The following is a 17118-nucleotide window of genomic DNA, read 5'->3' as shown; positions in this document are numbered from 1 at the left end:
TAGAGCACAGATCAGACACGGCAATGCCATAAAATAAGAGATCTGTCAAAAGTTTAATGATGTTTGATTCTACATGGCAATTAAACATTTGAAAGAACAAAAGTGAAAAGAATTGAAAGGAAGGGAATGACATTGACGATGTCTAATGACTCCTGCAACCGCGTTGAGGCAACGATATCAGAGAACTTCTTCGTTCCTTCTCCTACATAAAATAATTACCTCATCTCCCTGTTCGTTGATTTTCTCTTTCTCCTCTGCATCCATCTGTTCATCTTTGTCCTGGTTTTTCTTGTCTTTGTTGGGGTCTGCAGCATCCAAGTTGTCGTCTTTAGCAACCAACTCAGATTCACCCTAAACAAATCCACAGTGTCACAAGTTAAGGTTGACATTTGATATTTTTCATATTATGATCAAATCCCATGTGCACAGAGATTAAAATCTGCAGTGACCAGTTGTTTTAACCCTCCTGTTGTCCTCGGGTCAAATTTGACCCGTTTTCAAATGTTTTTATATCAGAAATATGGATTTCTTTCATCTAATTGCCTGAAAATCACACATATGGTTCCATACCACACACTTTGCATGTAAAAGTAATGATCACTACTTTCATTGAACTTTGAGTGTTTTATTAAAATTTATAACATCTGTGGACTTTTGTCCTCCTGAGTCAATATTGACCCGGGAGGACAAAAGTTGCATGGTCGACGGGAAGACAACAAGAGGGTTAAGAAATTACCGAGTATGTTTTACACTCTCTAATTTCACATGAAGATTTTAAAAGGTTGTACTTATGTATTTGCTTTTCATAATGTGAAACTAATGTGCAGTAATGTGTATTACATGTCTGTGAATCATCGGTTTGTCTATGCTTAAACAGTACATGATTATTCTTATACACAGGTATCTCTCGAAAAAGAGATCCAGGTCTCAATGAGACTACCTGTTTAAGTAAAGATTAAATAAAAGAAAAAGAAAAAGAAAATGAAAATATATATTGTGAATCATTTTTAAAGATTTACATCTTGACTGGGAATCAATGGGTTTGTGTCTGGGAGCCACAGAAGTAGGAAAGTCAGAAAGTATTGACAGACAGTTTAACACATCATTAGTTTTGGTCTTTTCAGATTTTTGGAGGAGAAAAATACAGAATAACAACCACCTTATCCTCTAACATGCTGATGTTTAGCAGGTAATGTTTATCAGGTCCAGCATTTCAGTTTAGTGTGTTAGCATGTTAGCATATGCTAATCATCGAATGAGTATTAGTTTTGCAGGTATTAAAAAATTTGACCTGATGACGGCACTAGATGAAAAGTCAGGGGGTCACCAAAGTGATTATGATACATCCTCTAGAGACCATAAATGTCTACACAAAATGACATGACAATCCATCCAGTAGTTGTTGATATATATTCAGTCTGGTGACACTTTCACAGCTAAAAGTGGCATCTAACAACCTAAAAACAGCAACTAGAAATATTTGGGCAGGTTTATAATACATAGTGTTGTTTAATATTCCTCTTTTCAAAATTTGTATTCTTTTTAAATATTTACTTCTTGAGTGAAGTGAGACATTTGTTGATATTTTCAGTATGGTTTATGCAGAGTGAGGTTAGAGAGAAAACTATACAGCAGCCTTCTCTTAGGAGATAATACCAACCTGGAATGTATTTGTCTTTTAGGATTTTTATTTTCCTAACCCATGTGATAACTGTGTTCATGTACCTGGTCCATGCCCTGGCCAGACTCTTCCTCCTTATCACTTCCTTCCTCATCCTCATCATCCTCATCGTCCCCCCACATTCTCTCATCCAGAGTGTCTGTCTGTCCTTCGCCCAGGTCACCCATCTTTTTGTCCAGCTCCTCCTGTTCCTCTTTGTCAGACTCCTCATCTTCACCTGCAAATGACAGAGGGAAGAAGAAGACGTTCTTAGTTGAACTGACATCATATTTCCATTATATCTAATGCCAAAAAAGCCTACAGGATACCTCCACCTCTCAAATCGAGTTACCTCCTTCATTCTCATCCCCGTCATGCATTTGGCCATCAAAGTCCTCTGACATCTCGATAGCGTTGTCTTCTGCCTTGATATTCCCTTTATCCTGCTGTTCTTCCTTTTCCTGGCCCTCCTGGAAGGTGTCCTCCACCTACAACATGATGCCAGGGATACATTCATGATCAATGCTGGTCAAATGATCTCATGCAGTACACTTAATACTACCAACAACAAGTTCATCTGTGAATGGTATCAACCTACACACATGTTGCATGTTCAGATTTCATTTTTTCCTGCTGTTTCCAATGTCAAGAATAAACCTGCAGGTTCAGGTTAGTAATCAAATTCAAGGTATTTCATCACCTGATCTTCATTCTCGATCTTGTCACTGACGTCTTTGGTGCCGTCGCCCTCTCCTATACCACCGCCCTCGTAGTCGTGAAACTCTGTAGCGCCTTCACCGTCTCCACCGGCCATTAGCTCCTGAGGCAGGCAGAAACCCTGACGAGGACAACAGAACAATCAGGACATCAGTCATTTATACTAATAATACTAGGAATGTCTCCATCAAGTTTTTGAGTTTGATCTGATACTTATTTTTATATAACAGCAGAGTATATGAAATATTGATTTAATATGTATCTGTCACAGTGAAATATCAGCTGTAGCCTTCTGACTTTGGCACATTTTTCATGAGCTACTTAATCCAAATACTGAATATTCTAGTTCAAAACTATTAAACTGATCAGTTTAAATTACTGATCTGATATGAATGAAAGTTGAAGAATGAGACTCATGAAACTGACTTGATGTGATCATCTAGAGAGGAGATGTGTCACTTTGTTGGACTTATTGGAAATATAATAACAGTCAGTCACAAATGATCTTTGGGATATTACAGACACCGGATATAGAGAGCACACAAACCCAACAACATCTAAGTTTAATTTTTGCTTGCGATCAAGTTATACACAGAATTAAAGTTGATTAGCAACAGCTGGTATGATCTACTGATGTCAGTGTTTGACAGTCAGTGCTGGATAAAAATGTGAAGCTGCTGGCTGCTACTCTTTGCCAGTGAGAAAGAAAGAGTTAGAACTGGAGTTAAGCCAATCTGTACACTTTGCCAGCAGGACGACAGGATTTAGTCACTCGCACCAGTGTGCACAATACATTTTCACTACCACACACTGTAATTTGAAATTTGATCAGCTTTAGCTGATACTGATCCTTTTAAATATGCCCAGATCTCTAAAGAATATCCATGAAAGCGAGACTAAGTCACATTTGTTGTTTGTGTACCTTCTGAGCGAGTTCGGTGAAGATGCTGCCCAGTACAGACAGCAGTTTCCCAGTGCTCCTGTGGGCTCCCAGTGACACAGCCAGGTAGTAACGCACCAGGTCAGAGTAAATCCCCAGCAAGGGTTCCAGACGCACCAGCATCCTGCACGCCTTGTTCACCTCCTGAACACACACACACACACACACACACACAGCAGGAACATTACAGATGCTGATGGAATTGCATGATGACACAATTTAACCCATGAACAGCTAGAACACCCAATCCTGAAATAATAATTTAGATGAAAACAAACTATTACAGTTTCATTTTCACAGTACAGAGTATGTTGTCTGGACAGTGAAGTATTCTACATGTCATATATCCAGCTGTTGTGTTTACCTGCAGCTGCGGTGGCTGACAGGAGTCTCTGTGTGTCCTCAGGCGGCTCAGCAGCTTCTCCAGCCCGGCGCTCACATCTCCCACACACAGAGCCTCCACCTCAGCTGTCAGCTCCTCCTCCAGCAGACGAGTCAGGTGACCGGGCTTCAGCAGGTCTTCCACCGGCTCTTCATCCTCCTCCACCTCTTCAGCACTCTCTGAAACATAGAGTGACATCATGTAGACAACCACTGATGCTGTCAGAGAAAACATAACATTCTCATGGTTCTGATGATATTACTTGTAATGAACAACTCTGCCTGTTGCACATAAACACATCGTTCTCACCTCTCTTGACGTCTCCTTGCTGCTCTCTCTGCTCTTCTCTCTCCCTTCTCTTCACCAGCGTCTGGACAGCACACAGCACCGTGTTGATGTTTGTCTCCAGTTCAGCAGAGAACTCAGAGCAGAAGGCAGGCTGGTCATCTGGAAATAACAGCAGCATTAGTTAGTCTGTGTGCATTTCTGTCTAATATTTGAAGGACCGATTACATTAGGACGACTGTTCAGTGCACTCACCTGAGTGTTGGTGTCCCAGGGAGAGCAGCTGTGTCTTCCAGGTGGTGAACTCGGTGATGTTAGCCTCCACCTGTCCTCTGACATACTGCAGGCTCTGTGTGATGGCCGGCTGGCTGTCTGTGATGCTGACACACACAGCAGGGGTGAAGTGCTGCTCTATGCTGGGCATCTGAGCCACCACAGACGCCAGCTGGTCGAAGGCTGAACAGCACGTGACAAAATAGTTCCTGTGGAAAATGATAATAATAATAATAATATGTTGTTACTAGAACTATTTTTGTCTTTTGTTACAACGACTTTTAGATGTCACTCTCAAATAAACTCAGTGATTGTGTGTTACCATGTGTGCAGTACTCTGTCTGAGGTCTGCTGTGCCATGTTGTCCAGCTCTGTCTTCAGGTTCTGGGTCTGCTTCAACATTACAGTCACACGCTGGTTTAAGTGGCACCAGGCGGCATCTCCCCTCCGCATCAGACAGCCGGGAGGTTGCCGCTGTGCCGCCAGTGGAGACGGGCACCTCAGGGTGTGCTGCCTGCAGCTGCTTGCCTCCTCCTTCTGCTGGGGGTCTTCGGGGCAGCACTGCAGCAGCCAGGACAGCTGCTGCAGGAGGGTGCTGCACTGAGAAGCCAGAGACTGCCCTCTGCTCACCCATCCCTGGAGAGAGGCCTGTGGCGGGAGCGTGCAGCCTGCGTCCTCGCTGTGGCTTTGGAGGTGGGTCCTGACATCCTGGACGCTGCTCGTTTGCCTCCTGTGTGTGGCGAGGACACAAGGAAAGTGGTGTTACTATTGTTGGTGTTATATGGGGAGAAGTATGGTTTATTCTTCACATTCTTCAATGTGAGGATGAAGGTTAAAGCGTCTGTGTCAGTCCACAATCTAGTCTACTGTCAAATAAACGTATAAAATACCAAAAAAATACCAAAAATATTGATATTTCAGCAGAGCAGCTTCTACATGTCAGTAGTTGTTGTAAACAGCTGATTGAGGGTCTTTCTGCAGGTCTCTGTCCAGTATTCTCTCCTCTAACATCTCTGTGACTGTGATAACATTCCATGCTGTGTCTTGGAAACATGGTCGTGTGGCAGCAGACTGACCTGAGATGGACCCACTGTTCAGTGAGCTTGGCCAGTCGTTGTCTCTGTCTGAGGAGCAGCTTGAACAGGTGAGAGGAGAAACCTCTGCAGCGCTCTATGTTCCCCAGACCCAGCTCCTACAACCAAACACACACACACTTCAGACTACAGGGCCAAGTACACAGACAACACTCTTAACTGCAGATGCTACAATGTGTGCTTCATCGTAATTCTTGGCCTTCATTCATTATCAGTTTTAGACAGAGAGCTGTCAGAGTAGTTAGTAAATGCTACAAGGTATTATCTTGTGGACCACCAGAGAATCTGTATGTTGTTTCTGACCTTGGCAGCGTGCTGGAGAGCAGTCAGCATGGCTGTTCTTCTGGCCCATGAACGGTAGAAGTACTTCTGACATCCATCCCATGCTGTCAACAACTCTGTAAACAACCTGCAACATCCAGAATAAAGAAAAAATGCCTTCATACATAGAACCTATGTATTGTGGGGTTGTCAACTATGTACTTCAGAATGACCTAGCTGTTTTTTCAGTAAAATTAACAATACAATAAATTCATTGACGTCTCCTTTGAAAACTTATAGCAAATGTATGTAACGTTTGCTGAACAGTAGCTCAGTGCCCTCACTAATATAGAGTGTAACACTAACAAAAGTAGGGATATGACCTTGGGTTTACTGAATTGAGGAATGTGTTTAATTGCTAAAGAAGTAAACTTTTATTTTGGTAATTATAGGATAATAATAAATGCTAAATATAGCGTAACAGTGTCACAAGTTGAAAAGTGTCACATACTCATCAAACTGTGAGTATTGTCAGCTACACAATAATATCTATGGAATGGCTTTTATGGTTATATAACTATAAACTATATAACTATATAACTTTTCAATTTGTTACAATTCAGGGATAATGATAAAAACTTGTAAAACTTTGTAAGTCTTATTTCTTCTCTACAAATTTACAGCATCTCATTAAAGCCGGGATGTTAAGTGATTTTTCTAATATGTCACAACCAAAAGTAACTTCACTGGCAGTATTTAACCAAAATAAACACTATATAAACTATATAAATACAATCTGAATGGCCAGGTTGTCTTTACATGCTCTCAGCCTGCTCCTGGTTCCTGACAGCAGACAGAGCCGTGCTCATCTCCAGCGGCTGCATACAGAGGGTTTTCTCTGGGTCAGCTGTCCTGTTCCATGTTAGGCCTTTACGGTACGACAGACCTTTATGGGACGATGGTAACAAATATACAGGGTTATTCACCGTTTTTGTGTCTTTGTGACAATATACAACAAGACATCTGTGAATCAGAGAGGGGGGAAATCACCTATTTCTGCGAGCATCTTGAACAGGTCAGACAGAGCTCTCTGCTTCTGCTGCAGGATATGCTTGACCTCAGCTTTCTGCTTCTCTTTATCCGCTGACATGTCGATGTTGAGGCTCTGCAGGTCCCGCAGGTTGCTGATGACCTCGCCTGAAAAGAGATTGTTTATTTTACAGTGTTTAGCGCATCTGTGGCCTCTAGTTTCACAACAGTGTGGTACAGTACAGTGGTATGTCCTGGCAGAAAGAGCAGCAGCAGTATGTGTAAAGTCAGCAGTTCTAAGACTGAAAAGGTGGAGCTAATTAAAAATAATGATCTGTGTGGTTTGTATCTCTATCAGCCCTCTCAGCTACTGATATCATGAACCTTATCACAGTTTAACAGAACCTTATGTGTAAAATGTCTCCATCAGCCTCCAAACTAATATTTACCTCCAGCTGCTGACAGAGGTATAGTGACAAATAAAGGCTGTACAATCATATATGGACAAAATATTAGAAACACTCCTAAGTATAACCCAGCACAACCGAGCCTCTTGCAGTAGACAGTTTTAGTGATATTTCAGTCTGGATTAAAGCAGTGGACAGACTGACCAGTGCTAAAACATAAATTATCCTAAGAGTGGTGTCAAAGACATTGAGATCATTCAAATTAAAAGTGTTTATCCTTTTGGCAGGATAAATATGCTCAGTAAATATTATGTGTGCAAGTGGCTTTCTAACCAGTGAAGTAGTCCAGGTCTTCAGCTAGCTCAGGTGCTGGGTTTTTCTTCAGCAGCTGGACGCACATCTTCTTCATCTTCCTGACCAGAACAGGCAGACGTCCCTGAAGAGATGCAGCCTCAACTCCTTCCTCTGGTTCCTCATTCTGAAATAACCAATTTAGCTTAGTACTACTTACTATTCATTATCATAAAGCACATGACAATAACTGATTAAACGTGGTGAAAACAGGAAAATAGATGATACATTTGAGTAATAAATAACAATGGTTTAGAAAGGACTGAGACTTGTACCTGCAGATCTCTGCCCTTTCCAGGCAGGGTGCTCTTCAGTGCACGGTGAACCCGATGGACGGGTGTCTCCTCTGGGTTGGTGTCCACACTGTCCAAGCTGGCGCTGCTTCCCTGTTCCACCAGAGCAGGAACACTCGGACCATTCAGAGCCTCCTGAAACTTCTTGACAAACTTGAAGAGAGTCCTGAGAGGAAAAATATGAGCAGATAAGAGTTGGCAGGGAAGCTCTTGAAGTGCTGATGGGTAAATGGAGGACATAAAGGTGTACATTTATGGTGATATCTTACCGATGTGTCTTCTCTACTGACTGCTTGATGGACCAGAAACTAACATCGTTCCACTTTGAGATCTTGACAAAGTCCTGTGGACAAAAAAATCACATTACAGTGGAACTTATGAATATCACAAGGTTTCAAAGTACTTTTCTACTATTAAATTAGCACTAATATATACCTTGAGCTCCTTCTCGATGGGCTGTCTGAGCTGGCTGATTTTGGTCTGGATGCAGTCAGAGAACTGACTGTAGTATTTATGCAGGTTCCACAGAAGACTGGACAATGATTCTGTAAAATAAAGCAACAATGAACACGTGGTCCTGCATCAATGTTGCAGTCTCTCTCACAGTCAGACTGGATCTTGACCTGCAACTATCGGTCATAGGTCAAATCTATTTTGAAACGACAGACTTCAGTAATGAGACGGTAATTTCATTGTACTGCTGAGTTTAGTTGAAATCCAATCAGTGATGTCTGAGATATTATGATGGATGACATGTGGACAGTGTAGCTGACCCCGTCTGGTCATAGGTTCAATAAACTCGTCAATATCCACTTGACCAGTCAAGATTTAATTTAAATTTAATTAATTTAATTTAAAACAAATACGTGTCTGCTACTGCACACCACTATCTGGATCTCTCCTTTCTGTGCAGGGCTGTTACTAACATAGATTTATTGTTGTTTATTGCTGAGTTGATAATGAAAATAAAAGATCATTTTTGTGCTACTGCAATCAAGACATGAGAGGTCACTGTCATGATGCAGTGATTTGTCAGTTGGTGGAAGTTTGTGTCTTTTATTACAAGCCTCGTATAGGAGAGAGTGGTGATGGCTGACCTTGTCCAGGCTGGTTGGAGACCAGCAGGAGGTGGCAGTGGAAGCTGAGCAGCATGACCAGGCGGGTGTGGAACTCGCCCAGGGTGGAGCCCTCCATGAAGGCCTGGAGGGTGGAGGACACTGAGGACAGGGAGAGGCGCTCCACCTCCTCACCTGTAACAAGACAACAGAAGTCTTAGTAGTCTCAGCATTTTGAATGGTGAGTTATTTTTTTTGTGTTTGGTACTCGTTTGGTGGGGAAATGTTTGTAGTTGTGAACCATCAATGGTGAACTGACTTTATTCTCCACTGGTATTTTTCCCCATTTGCAGAGACATGTAGAGAATGACAAGCAGGTAAACTGAGCTAAGATATTTTTTACTTTGTTATATTTTTAATCTCCCACCATAAATGTTCATAGAGATTTTTGTCAAGTGAAAAAATAAACACTTATCAATGTGAGAGTAAACCGAGAGCCAGTGTGTATGTACCTGTGTTAGCATCCATCCTCTGTTCCTCCAGATATCGCTCTATCAGCTGGTAGATAGAGAACCAGTGTTTGGTTGATTTCTCAGTGTGCCGCTTCACTGCGTTGTCCAGACTGCTTGACCAACAACTACCACACAAGAGTGAGATAACAGGACACAATCAGAGCATTTATGCATCGATATTATACATACAGGAACATGAAACAGCTTATACACTGGACATGACTTTTATTTTAAGAATATCAAGCAGAAAGCACACATGAGCAGAATGTTTTGTTAAGTTTTGCAAACGCTTTGGTTTTTTGTTGTGCAGCTAATGTCAGTATACTAACTGTACAGCAGCTTTCTTTGGGTCTCTTATTGTTGCTAATTGAGCTAATCTCAGGTACAAGACATGACATGACAAGTATCAACAGGACATTAGTTCCATTGTAAATGTAGTCAATTCTTAATCCGTGTTGAACTGAGCCTCTGTAATTTGTTTCAACACAATAAAATACTGCACAGCCACATCTGGGAGCTATGCATATAGAAAGGGATTAACAGGTTAACCACGGTGCTTTTATTGTGAGGCCACCACAGGAAATGTAATATATTTGTCACTGAGGTCAGAGCTGATGGTTGATGATTTAACTTGATTTTTTAATTATAAACCAAAATTGATCTGAAAAGCACCAAAAATGATTGTTTAGTTTGCATTAACAGTAAGGTAACATAGTTCTGTTATGACTGTAGGAGAGCAACAAGTAAACACGGAGCTTTCTATCAATGAGATGAAATTATGAACAGTTACTTTAAAGAATATGCATATATTGTTTCCAGTCAATCCCTTGTGCAAGTGCAGCCAATTTGAATCCTGCATGGGAAACATTAACAATATAATCTGCTCTACAGAAAGGTAATAACAGACTGTAAATACACTGAATGGCTATTGCTGAAGAAATGAAAATGTGAAGAATTATAACTTTACAATAAGTTTCTAAAAGGTAAGCTGACAGGGTTCAAGCCCCACTGTGTCTTACCTGAGCTCCAGTTTGCGCCACTGGATAATCAGCTGGGTAACTGGTTCCAGTTCCTTCTGCAGAGACACTGAGCGGCTGGCATTATTCTCCCAGTCCTGGTGAGAACAGCAGAGGAAAGAAGTGATGGTAATAAACTCTGTGCACCAGATCTTTACATTTGAGGTATTTTATCTCATTATTACTGTCAGCTATCAAAATTGTCCCTGATTCATTTTCTACTTGACCAATTGTATCAACACTCCATGCAACCCTGAAATACACTACTGTAAACATGCAAGACACATCAAACACCTTGCTGACAGAGCTCACCTGTGCTTTACTGAGTAGTATCTCCAAGCCGTTAAGGAACTTGGCCAGTGGGCTGGACAGACTGAAAGCCATGATCCTCTCCATCACCACTGTCAGCTGGAACACAACACACACATGTATTTAGAGCAGGATCTACTTTGTCCACAGGCTACAGAACCAGTAAATGCCAACACTTTGACTGTTACAATCTGTGTAAAGATGAGAGAATGTTACACATTTCTAGATGGACACTCTGGGTTGTTACTTACATTCTGAGCTTGTCATTGGTAATCTAGCTAACTAACTTTTTTCTGATATGGATAGGATATATTGTATAATGTGATATATGTATGTTTTCTGTTTTCTGAATACTCAGTCTGTGCTGCACCAACAGCATGTAAACCTCCCTTCTTGCTCACTCTCACTCTGGGCCTTGATGTAAAAGCGTCACTGACCTGTACGAGAGCCGGGTGCTCAGGCCAGTCCTCCAGTCTCTGCTTCACAGCCACACTCAGCTGCTCCAGGACAGGAAGACAGAGGCGGGCCTCGCTCATGTTGGGCTGCTGGTAGAAGTCATAAGGTCCTTCTGAGGTGACGGCCAGGCCATCAGGACCCCCTGAACCCTGAACTGTGTTCTGGAGGAGGGCAGAGACCAGCAGTTCACTGCCTGTAAGCTGCTGGTCCAGTTCTGCGTCTGAAGGGGAAAGACAAGAAGTAATAATCCATGATTCATTTTAAAGCAGTAATACATTTAAAGGTGTACATTTCTGCTTTGCTGCTAGAAAATACTGGAAAACATTCTTTTTGCATCTATGAATAAGAGCAAACAAGGACACTGACCAATCAGATGATAGAAGCGTGACATCAAGGGGGCAGCGATCTGGTAGGAGGAGACCAGGGCTTTGATGTGCTCTTTGCTGTGATTGGCTGGTGCTGTGCTCTGGTACCACAGTGATTGGGCGTATCCCAGACACAGGCGCTGATGAACCTGGACCACCATGTTCATAGCAGCAGGTGACAGGAAGCCGCTCTCACTGGACTCCTCCTGAGCTTCCTCTTCCTCCAGTCCTGCGTCAGCTGGACCCTCCAGGGTCGGCTGAGACACGATGTCTGCAAAGTCCTGGATGAGGTGTGGACGCATATCATGAGCTGACAAGCATTTATACAAGCCTTTGAATGCTTTTTGTCTGGACAGCACATTTTTTGCCCCACTGGTGGCATGTCCTCAAGATGGTCATGACAAGAAATCTTGCTCTGGATCCAATCTCTGAACAATGCTTGGAACAATAATGTGTGTCTAAAGTGGTTTTTCCACAAAAAAAGTGTAACTACCATTTTAAAAGTCTATAAATATGTTAATATATTTTATCTCAGAAGTTTAACTGCTGGACAGAAGATGCCTCCTACTTCACTGTAAAGTCCATTCTCAGTGTTTGTGCACTGGAGGCTTCACATTTCCACATCACACATATGTAAGTTGAATATTGGACCAGAATTGGCTTAATGCCCTTAAAATCAGATTTTCTATGAGCACAGAGAAAATTTCCACCTTCAGCAGATGAATGTGAAAACAACGTTCCAGTGTCAAACTCTGCACATACATCATCAAACATCTAACTGTAGGAACGAGAAGAAAAACACATTTTTGAGAGGAGGGGGACTTTCGACTTACAATTGTGGGCCACTTGGAAAACTTTAAGAATGTGTTTTAATATTCACTTTTTAAAACAGAATTGACTTTGTTTTCAAATAAAACTCAGTTAAGGAAAATAAGAGGTCACAATGTACAAAACTGACAATGGGCACTTCATTGCCAGAATGCATCTCCCATCCATCTTTCATCAAAATCAAACAGTTTGTGTCTGAAATACAACATTTAGTTACATATTTTGCAACCACTCTGTTGCAGTTTCACCAAATCATGGGACAGACGAGACAGAGACAATACCTTGTGGAACTGAGGGAACTGGCGTCTGAAGTCCCTCTCCTCCTGCTCGTCCTCAGTCAGTCCTGAGCCGTGCAGCCGACTGCGGTTGCGGTACAGACTGGCCTCCAGCTGCTCTCGCTCTCTCCGCCTTCTCTCCTGCTCGTCCCACTCGTTCACCAGAGCCTGAAGAGCATCAACATACAGTCAACGCAGTAACAGCAAGTGTGCAAATTTGAAAAGTCAACAAAAATCATAGCTCTTTATTGTAGCTGCCATCACATGAAGTGTTGACAGCAGTTTAACCCAGAAATCAGTGGCTCTGACCTGACAGATGTGTCTGAAGAGGCTCTGGGCCTCGTTGCTGAACTCTCCTGTGGACAGGGTGTGGCACTGCACATAGAGCAGAGCGTTGAGGAGCAGTGTGGAGGACTGGGGGACCACATGCTCGGGGTCCTGCTGTGGCAGCAGCTTCATGAGGCTGCGCAGAATGTCCATACAAGACCTGGAGCAGAGGAAGTCCGCCTGGGCCAGGTGGGATGGCAGGCTGGGGGACAGGGAGGGTAAGGCGAGCAGGCAGGACACCAGCTTGGGAAGTCCTGGTACAGGCGTGAGTGAGGCGGCCACCTGGGAGGCTACCAGCCTCATACCGTGCCGGAGCTGGAGGATGCCGGTCCGCACCGGCCCGACCACGTCTGGGTACAGTGGGTAGTCCTCCAGCAGCCTCTGGCAGAAGCGCTGCTGGGAGTTCTGCCACACAGCCTCCTCCTTCAGCAGACTCTGGACTGCTGACCTGGATTTGGAGGAGGAGCCCTGCAGGGCTTTCAGTAGGTGGGACAGCAGGTCTTCCACTGCTGATGCCTGGCCGATGCTGCAGAGGTAGTGCTGGAGCTCCTGGAAGAGTCTCCCATACTGGGGTTCATGGGGGCGACAGGCCTGCTTCCTGGAGAGCTCAGCTATCTGCTCCTTCACCTGCTGCATACGGATCCACAGGTACCTACAACCAGTGGTCAAAGGATAAGTTTGAATTTTTCACAAATCTGTCTTATATCATAAGTCACATACCATTTGTACACTGAAAGAGTTTTGGATGAATGTAATCATTCATCCTCTTCATGTAGTTGTGTGCATGAAGAGGAGGAATGATTACATTAAACATTTTCAGGAATTGTATCATTTGGAATCAACCCTTAATTTTCATCCTCAGTCTAGTCTGGATGTATAAATGAAAATTTGAGTGTGCATAAGAAAAATAAAATGTACTGACTTCCCGTGGTGAGAGTAACACTGTATGTAGTGTGTAAATTTATTCTGCCAAATGTTCTTGGTTAAAATATCATGCTACAGCTACTTGCATCTGGTTCACACCTGATTCGAGGATGCTGGAAACCATCAGTGGTGCTGCTCTCCTCCAGCTCTGCTCCAGTCATCAGCTGAGACGACAGGCTCCGTCCTCTCCACTCCTCCTGCAGCAGAGCCAGCTGCAAGAAAAAGAGACGGACATGCCGAGTCAAACATCAGCGGAAGTATTTCCTGCTTTAACCACCTTCTACTGTAGTGAGCGCCTCCCTGCATGTATCACATAAAATCCTAAAGAAATATTTGATACTGGAGTTAACATTTTCTGAAAGCAGGATGGGGCATTGTGTTGTAGCAGTTAACCTTTTATTTGTCATATTTCATCAAAATACAGTATACTAAATTCTGCCAGGTTTGAAAAATGTACACATTTTTGTCAACATCATGTTAGCACTAGAGGGAAAGTCAGGGGTCATTTGGATTTCATTCATCTAATAGTTGTCAGTCTGGGCCAAAGTGGTGGACCAACAGACCGACCGACATTGTCCTCCCTAGAGTGATCCCGCTAGCACGGCTAAAAATATCTGTGGTGCAAAAAAAGTTCATATCAATCTTTTATGTGACAAAAGCACAATAGTATGAAAAGCACCAAAAACAAACAGTTGCTGACCTCCTGCTGAGCGTAGTTGAGTTTGTAGGCCCTCTTCACAGCTGGGTCAAAGATGGTCTGTGGTGTCCACACTTTGATCTGCAGCAGACCCATGTTGACCCAGAACACTCCAGATCGGGCCAGCGGGTTGCTGCCTTGGACCTTGCTTTGGACATATTGCTGCAGGCAGGTGATGCACGCCTCCACTAGGCCATCAGGGAGCATATTGGGAGGCAGGAAGTCTCGGAAGACTGTCTGGATCTCCTGGGCTGCTATGAGTGGGTCGGGGTCCTCCACCAGGCTCTCGCAGCTCTCCATGTAGCCTTCCTGCAGGCTGGGAGGCAGCAGGTCAGCCATGCTCTGAAGCTGCCGACGCAGGACGGCGCCCTGCAGCCTGAAGTCTGTGCCCCTGTGGAGACAAGAGGTGATTAGCAAAGCCAAAAATGAGAAGAGCTTGTAAGAACATTTTTAATGTTTTAACCTACCTGAACTCAGCCAGCGCAGGGATGGCCATATTGTCCCACAACACTGCAGACACATCCTGGAGCTGCTGGATCCTCTCCTTCCATTCCCCCAGGGTGACATGAGAGAGGGAGAGGAGGGCAGCCCCTGACGGTTCCCATCGACCTTCAGTCTCACTGCTGCTCAGCACTCCCAGCATGCAATGTGACCACACCGCTTTACTCAACAAGGCTGGTCCCTATAAACAACATGGACACTGCTCAGTGATTTTATTAAAGCAGCAAGGAATCTGTTGTGTTTTATAATCGGCAGACTGATCTCAATAGAAGATATTAGTGAGCGATACCATGTTATCTGCTCCGTGGTGTAGCTTTGGAGTCAGCTTGGTCTCAGAATTCAGTGGGTCCCATTTCAGCCAGCGGTCAGGGTCTGATGTCACACTGCTGGTCCACAGAGCAGCCAGAGCCTCAGACAGCAGCTCACACCACACAAACTGCAGCTCCTCTGCCGGCTGGAGGGCAGAAAGAATCATCATCATAAACTCAGTGGCTACTTTATGAAGGTACACCTGTTCAACTGCCAAAAAACCCCCAAAGATGTTCAGTTTACAATCATATAAACAGAGAAGAGAACAAGGCAACAAATCCTCACATTACAGAAGCTGGAATCAGTAACTGTTCAGCATAGCACAGGCAGATTACATATTATCAATTCAAAGTACTGCAGGAAGTCCTTATCCTTTGCTACTAACCCTGTCACTGCTGAGCAGGAACCAGAGTGGCTGGAGCTGACTGACGTTCATTGGTGAGGACTGGAGGCAGTAGCGAAGATGTCTGGAGAGGTCCCGACGTAAGCTGTCCTCTGCCTCCTGGTCGCTGCAAAACGACAGGAAGAGTTCAGTGAACAGTTCGGCAACAACTGGTTCAAGATAAGTCTCCATCAATGTTTTTGTTTCATTTTGTTAAGCAGGAAGGAGTTTTACCCAGGAGAGAGAGCCAGCTGCAGCAGGTCTGTGCTGAGCCTCAGCTGGTTGAGTATGGCCAGTTGTTCCATCAGGGGCCAGAGCTGAGCCCTGCGGCTGAGCTGCTGCAGCTCCCCTCTGGCCAGGTGGATTCCATCTCCTGGTTCATCCCCCTCAGACATGGTGCAGGCCTCCAGGAGACCACTGGAGGTCATCTGGCGCTGCTGCTGCTCTACACTTGCCACCAACCTCTCCATCACTCCTGATAAGAAAATGTATTACAGCATTAAGTGATAATTCACATATTGGACCTTTAATATCACACTGGAGTTTTCCATTAGAGTAGACACAGGACAAAAAGTTAAATGCTCCAGTCCCCTGGAGACTGGACTGTTCATCACACCCCAAAATATGAACATAAGAACAATCAGCTTTTTAGATGTGTAGCAAAGCAGCACATAGCCAAGCCACTAGTTTAACAATCACTATATACAGTTTTTTCTATCGAAGGAAAAAAGCTCATAGATGATTGATATGTCGATCCACATGAACACAGAATTTTTACTGCCATCTCCTCATCTTCTGACTCAGATGAGAATCAAGCAAATAGGCTGGTTGACAGAGTGGAGCAGAGAGAGGATGCAACCTGTCAAATATAGCAATACAGCAAATTCACCCAGATTTGGCATTAAATTTTTTTTTATAATGGTTCACAGGTAAGACAGGTCTTTCTGTGACACAAGCTCACCAGACTTCTGTGGATCCAGCTGGTTGTTTGCCAGCAGAACAAGGCCCCAGGCCTCTAGCAGACTCTCCTTGATGTCCAGCCCGAGCCCAGCACTCTGAAGACGGACCAGCTCCTGCTTCCAAGGACCAGTGGTACCGTCCAGCCTCAGATCGCTCACATCCAGGGCTTTACTCAAGAGCCTGAGCCGAGTTGCACACTCAGCCACTGACTCCAACTGTAAAAGATCATTTTAAAGCAATTCAGATAATCTCAAATCAACAAAATCAACAAAAACGATGATCTGCGAAGACTAGGTCTGATGTTAAGTAGAGCTGATGGAGTATCTCCCCACCTTAAACGGCAGAGCTTTCCCCAGTGTTTTCTGGATGCCTTTCAGAGCTGTGGCCACAGACACCGGGGTGGACAGAACAGTCTGGATGGCTGCTGAGACCGCCTGCAGCTCCTGGTGACCTCTGGAGTACAGTAAATTCATTACAGGTGTTAGTAAGTGTTAAGTAGAATCATATCAA

General features: G+C 43.8%; 1 protein-coding gene across 1 annotated transcript in view; it reads right to left on the bottom strand.

The window, feature by feature from the left end:
- Nucleotides 1-17118, bottom strand: part of mdn1 (midasin AAA ATPase 1) — a 62729-nt gene that overhangs the window by 10219 nt on the left and 35392 nt on the right. Inside the window, exons 55-87 of the mRNA XM_042391074.1 lie at nt 16941-17061; nt 16610-16823; nt 15883-16123; nt 15652-15775; nt 15247-15411; nt 14924-15138; nt 14460-14847; nt 13859-13971; nt 12818-13487; nt 12515-12676; nt 11407-11686; nt 11022-11260; nt 10588-10683; nt 10279-10373; nt 9260-9384; nt 8790-8942; nt 8128-8237; nt 7962-8035; nt 7675-7858; nt 7382-7526; nt 6663-6809; nt 6432-6558; nt 5655-5760; nt 5334-5449; nt 4580-4987; nt 4240-4466; nt 4009-4146; nt 3682-3878; nt 3300-3461; nt 2361-2498; nt 2013-2148; nt 1726-1898; nt 220-351 (exon numbers count right to left, since the gene is read on the bottom strand). Coding sequence (XP_042247008.1) covers nt 220-351; nt 1726-1898; nt 2013-2148; nt 2361-2498; nt 3300-3461; nt 3682-3878; nt 4009-4146; nt 4240-4466; nt 4580-4987; nt 5334-5449; nt 5655-5760; nt 6432-6558; nt 6663-6809; nt 7382-7526; nt 7675-7858; nt 7962-8035; nt 8128-8237; nt 8790-8942; nt 9260-9384; nt 10279-10373; nt 10588-10683; nt 11022-11260; nt 11407-11686; nt 12515-12676; nt 12818-13487; nt 13859-13971; nt 14460-14847; nt 14924-15138; nt 15247-15411; nt 15652-15775; nt 15883-16123; nt 16610-16823; nt 16941-17061 — 6121 coding nt within the window. The remainder of the gene's footprint in view (nt 1-219; nt 352-1725; nt 1899-2012; nt 2149-2360; nt 2499-3299; nt 3462-3681; nt 3879-4008; nt 4147-4239; nt 4467-4579; nt 4988-5333; nt 5450-5654; nt 5761-6431; nt 6559-6662; nt 6810-7381; nt 7527-7674; nt 7859-7961; nt 8036-8127; nt 8238-8789; nt 8943-9259; nt 9385-10278; nt 10374-10587; nt 10684-11021; nt 11261-11406; nt 11687-12514; nt 12677-12817; nt 13488-13858; nt 13972-14459; nt 14848-14923; nt 15139-15246; nt 15412-15651; nt 15776-15882; nt 16124-16609; nt 16824-16940; nt 17062-17118) is intronic.

The sequence above is a fragment of the Thunnus maccoyii genome, chromosome 17 (genome assembly GCF_910596095.1).
Source record: "Thunnus maccoyii chromosome 17, fThuMac1.1, whole genome shotgun sequence".
NCBI classification, from domain to species: domain Eukaryota; kingdom Metazoa; phylum Chordata; class Actinopteri; order Scombriformes; family Scombridae; genus Thunnus; species Thunnus maccoyii.
Note: the sequence above shows the minus strand (reverse complement) of the source record. Positions and strands in the feature narration are given on the sequence as shown.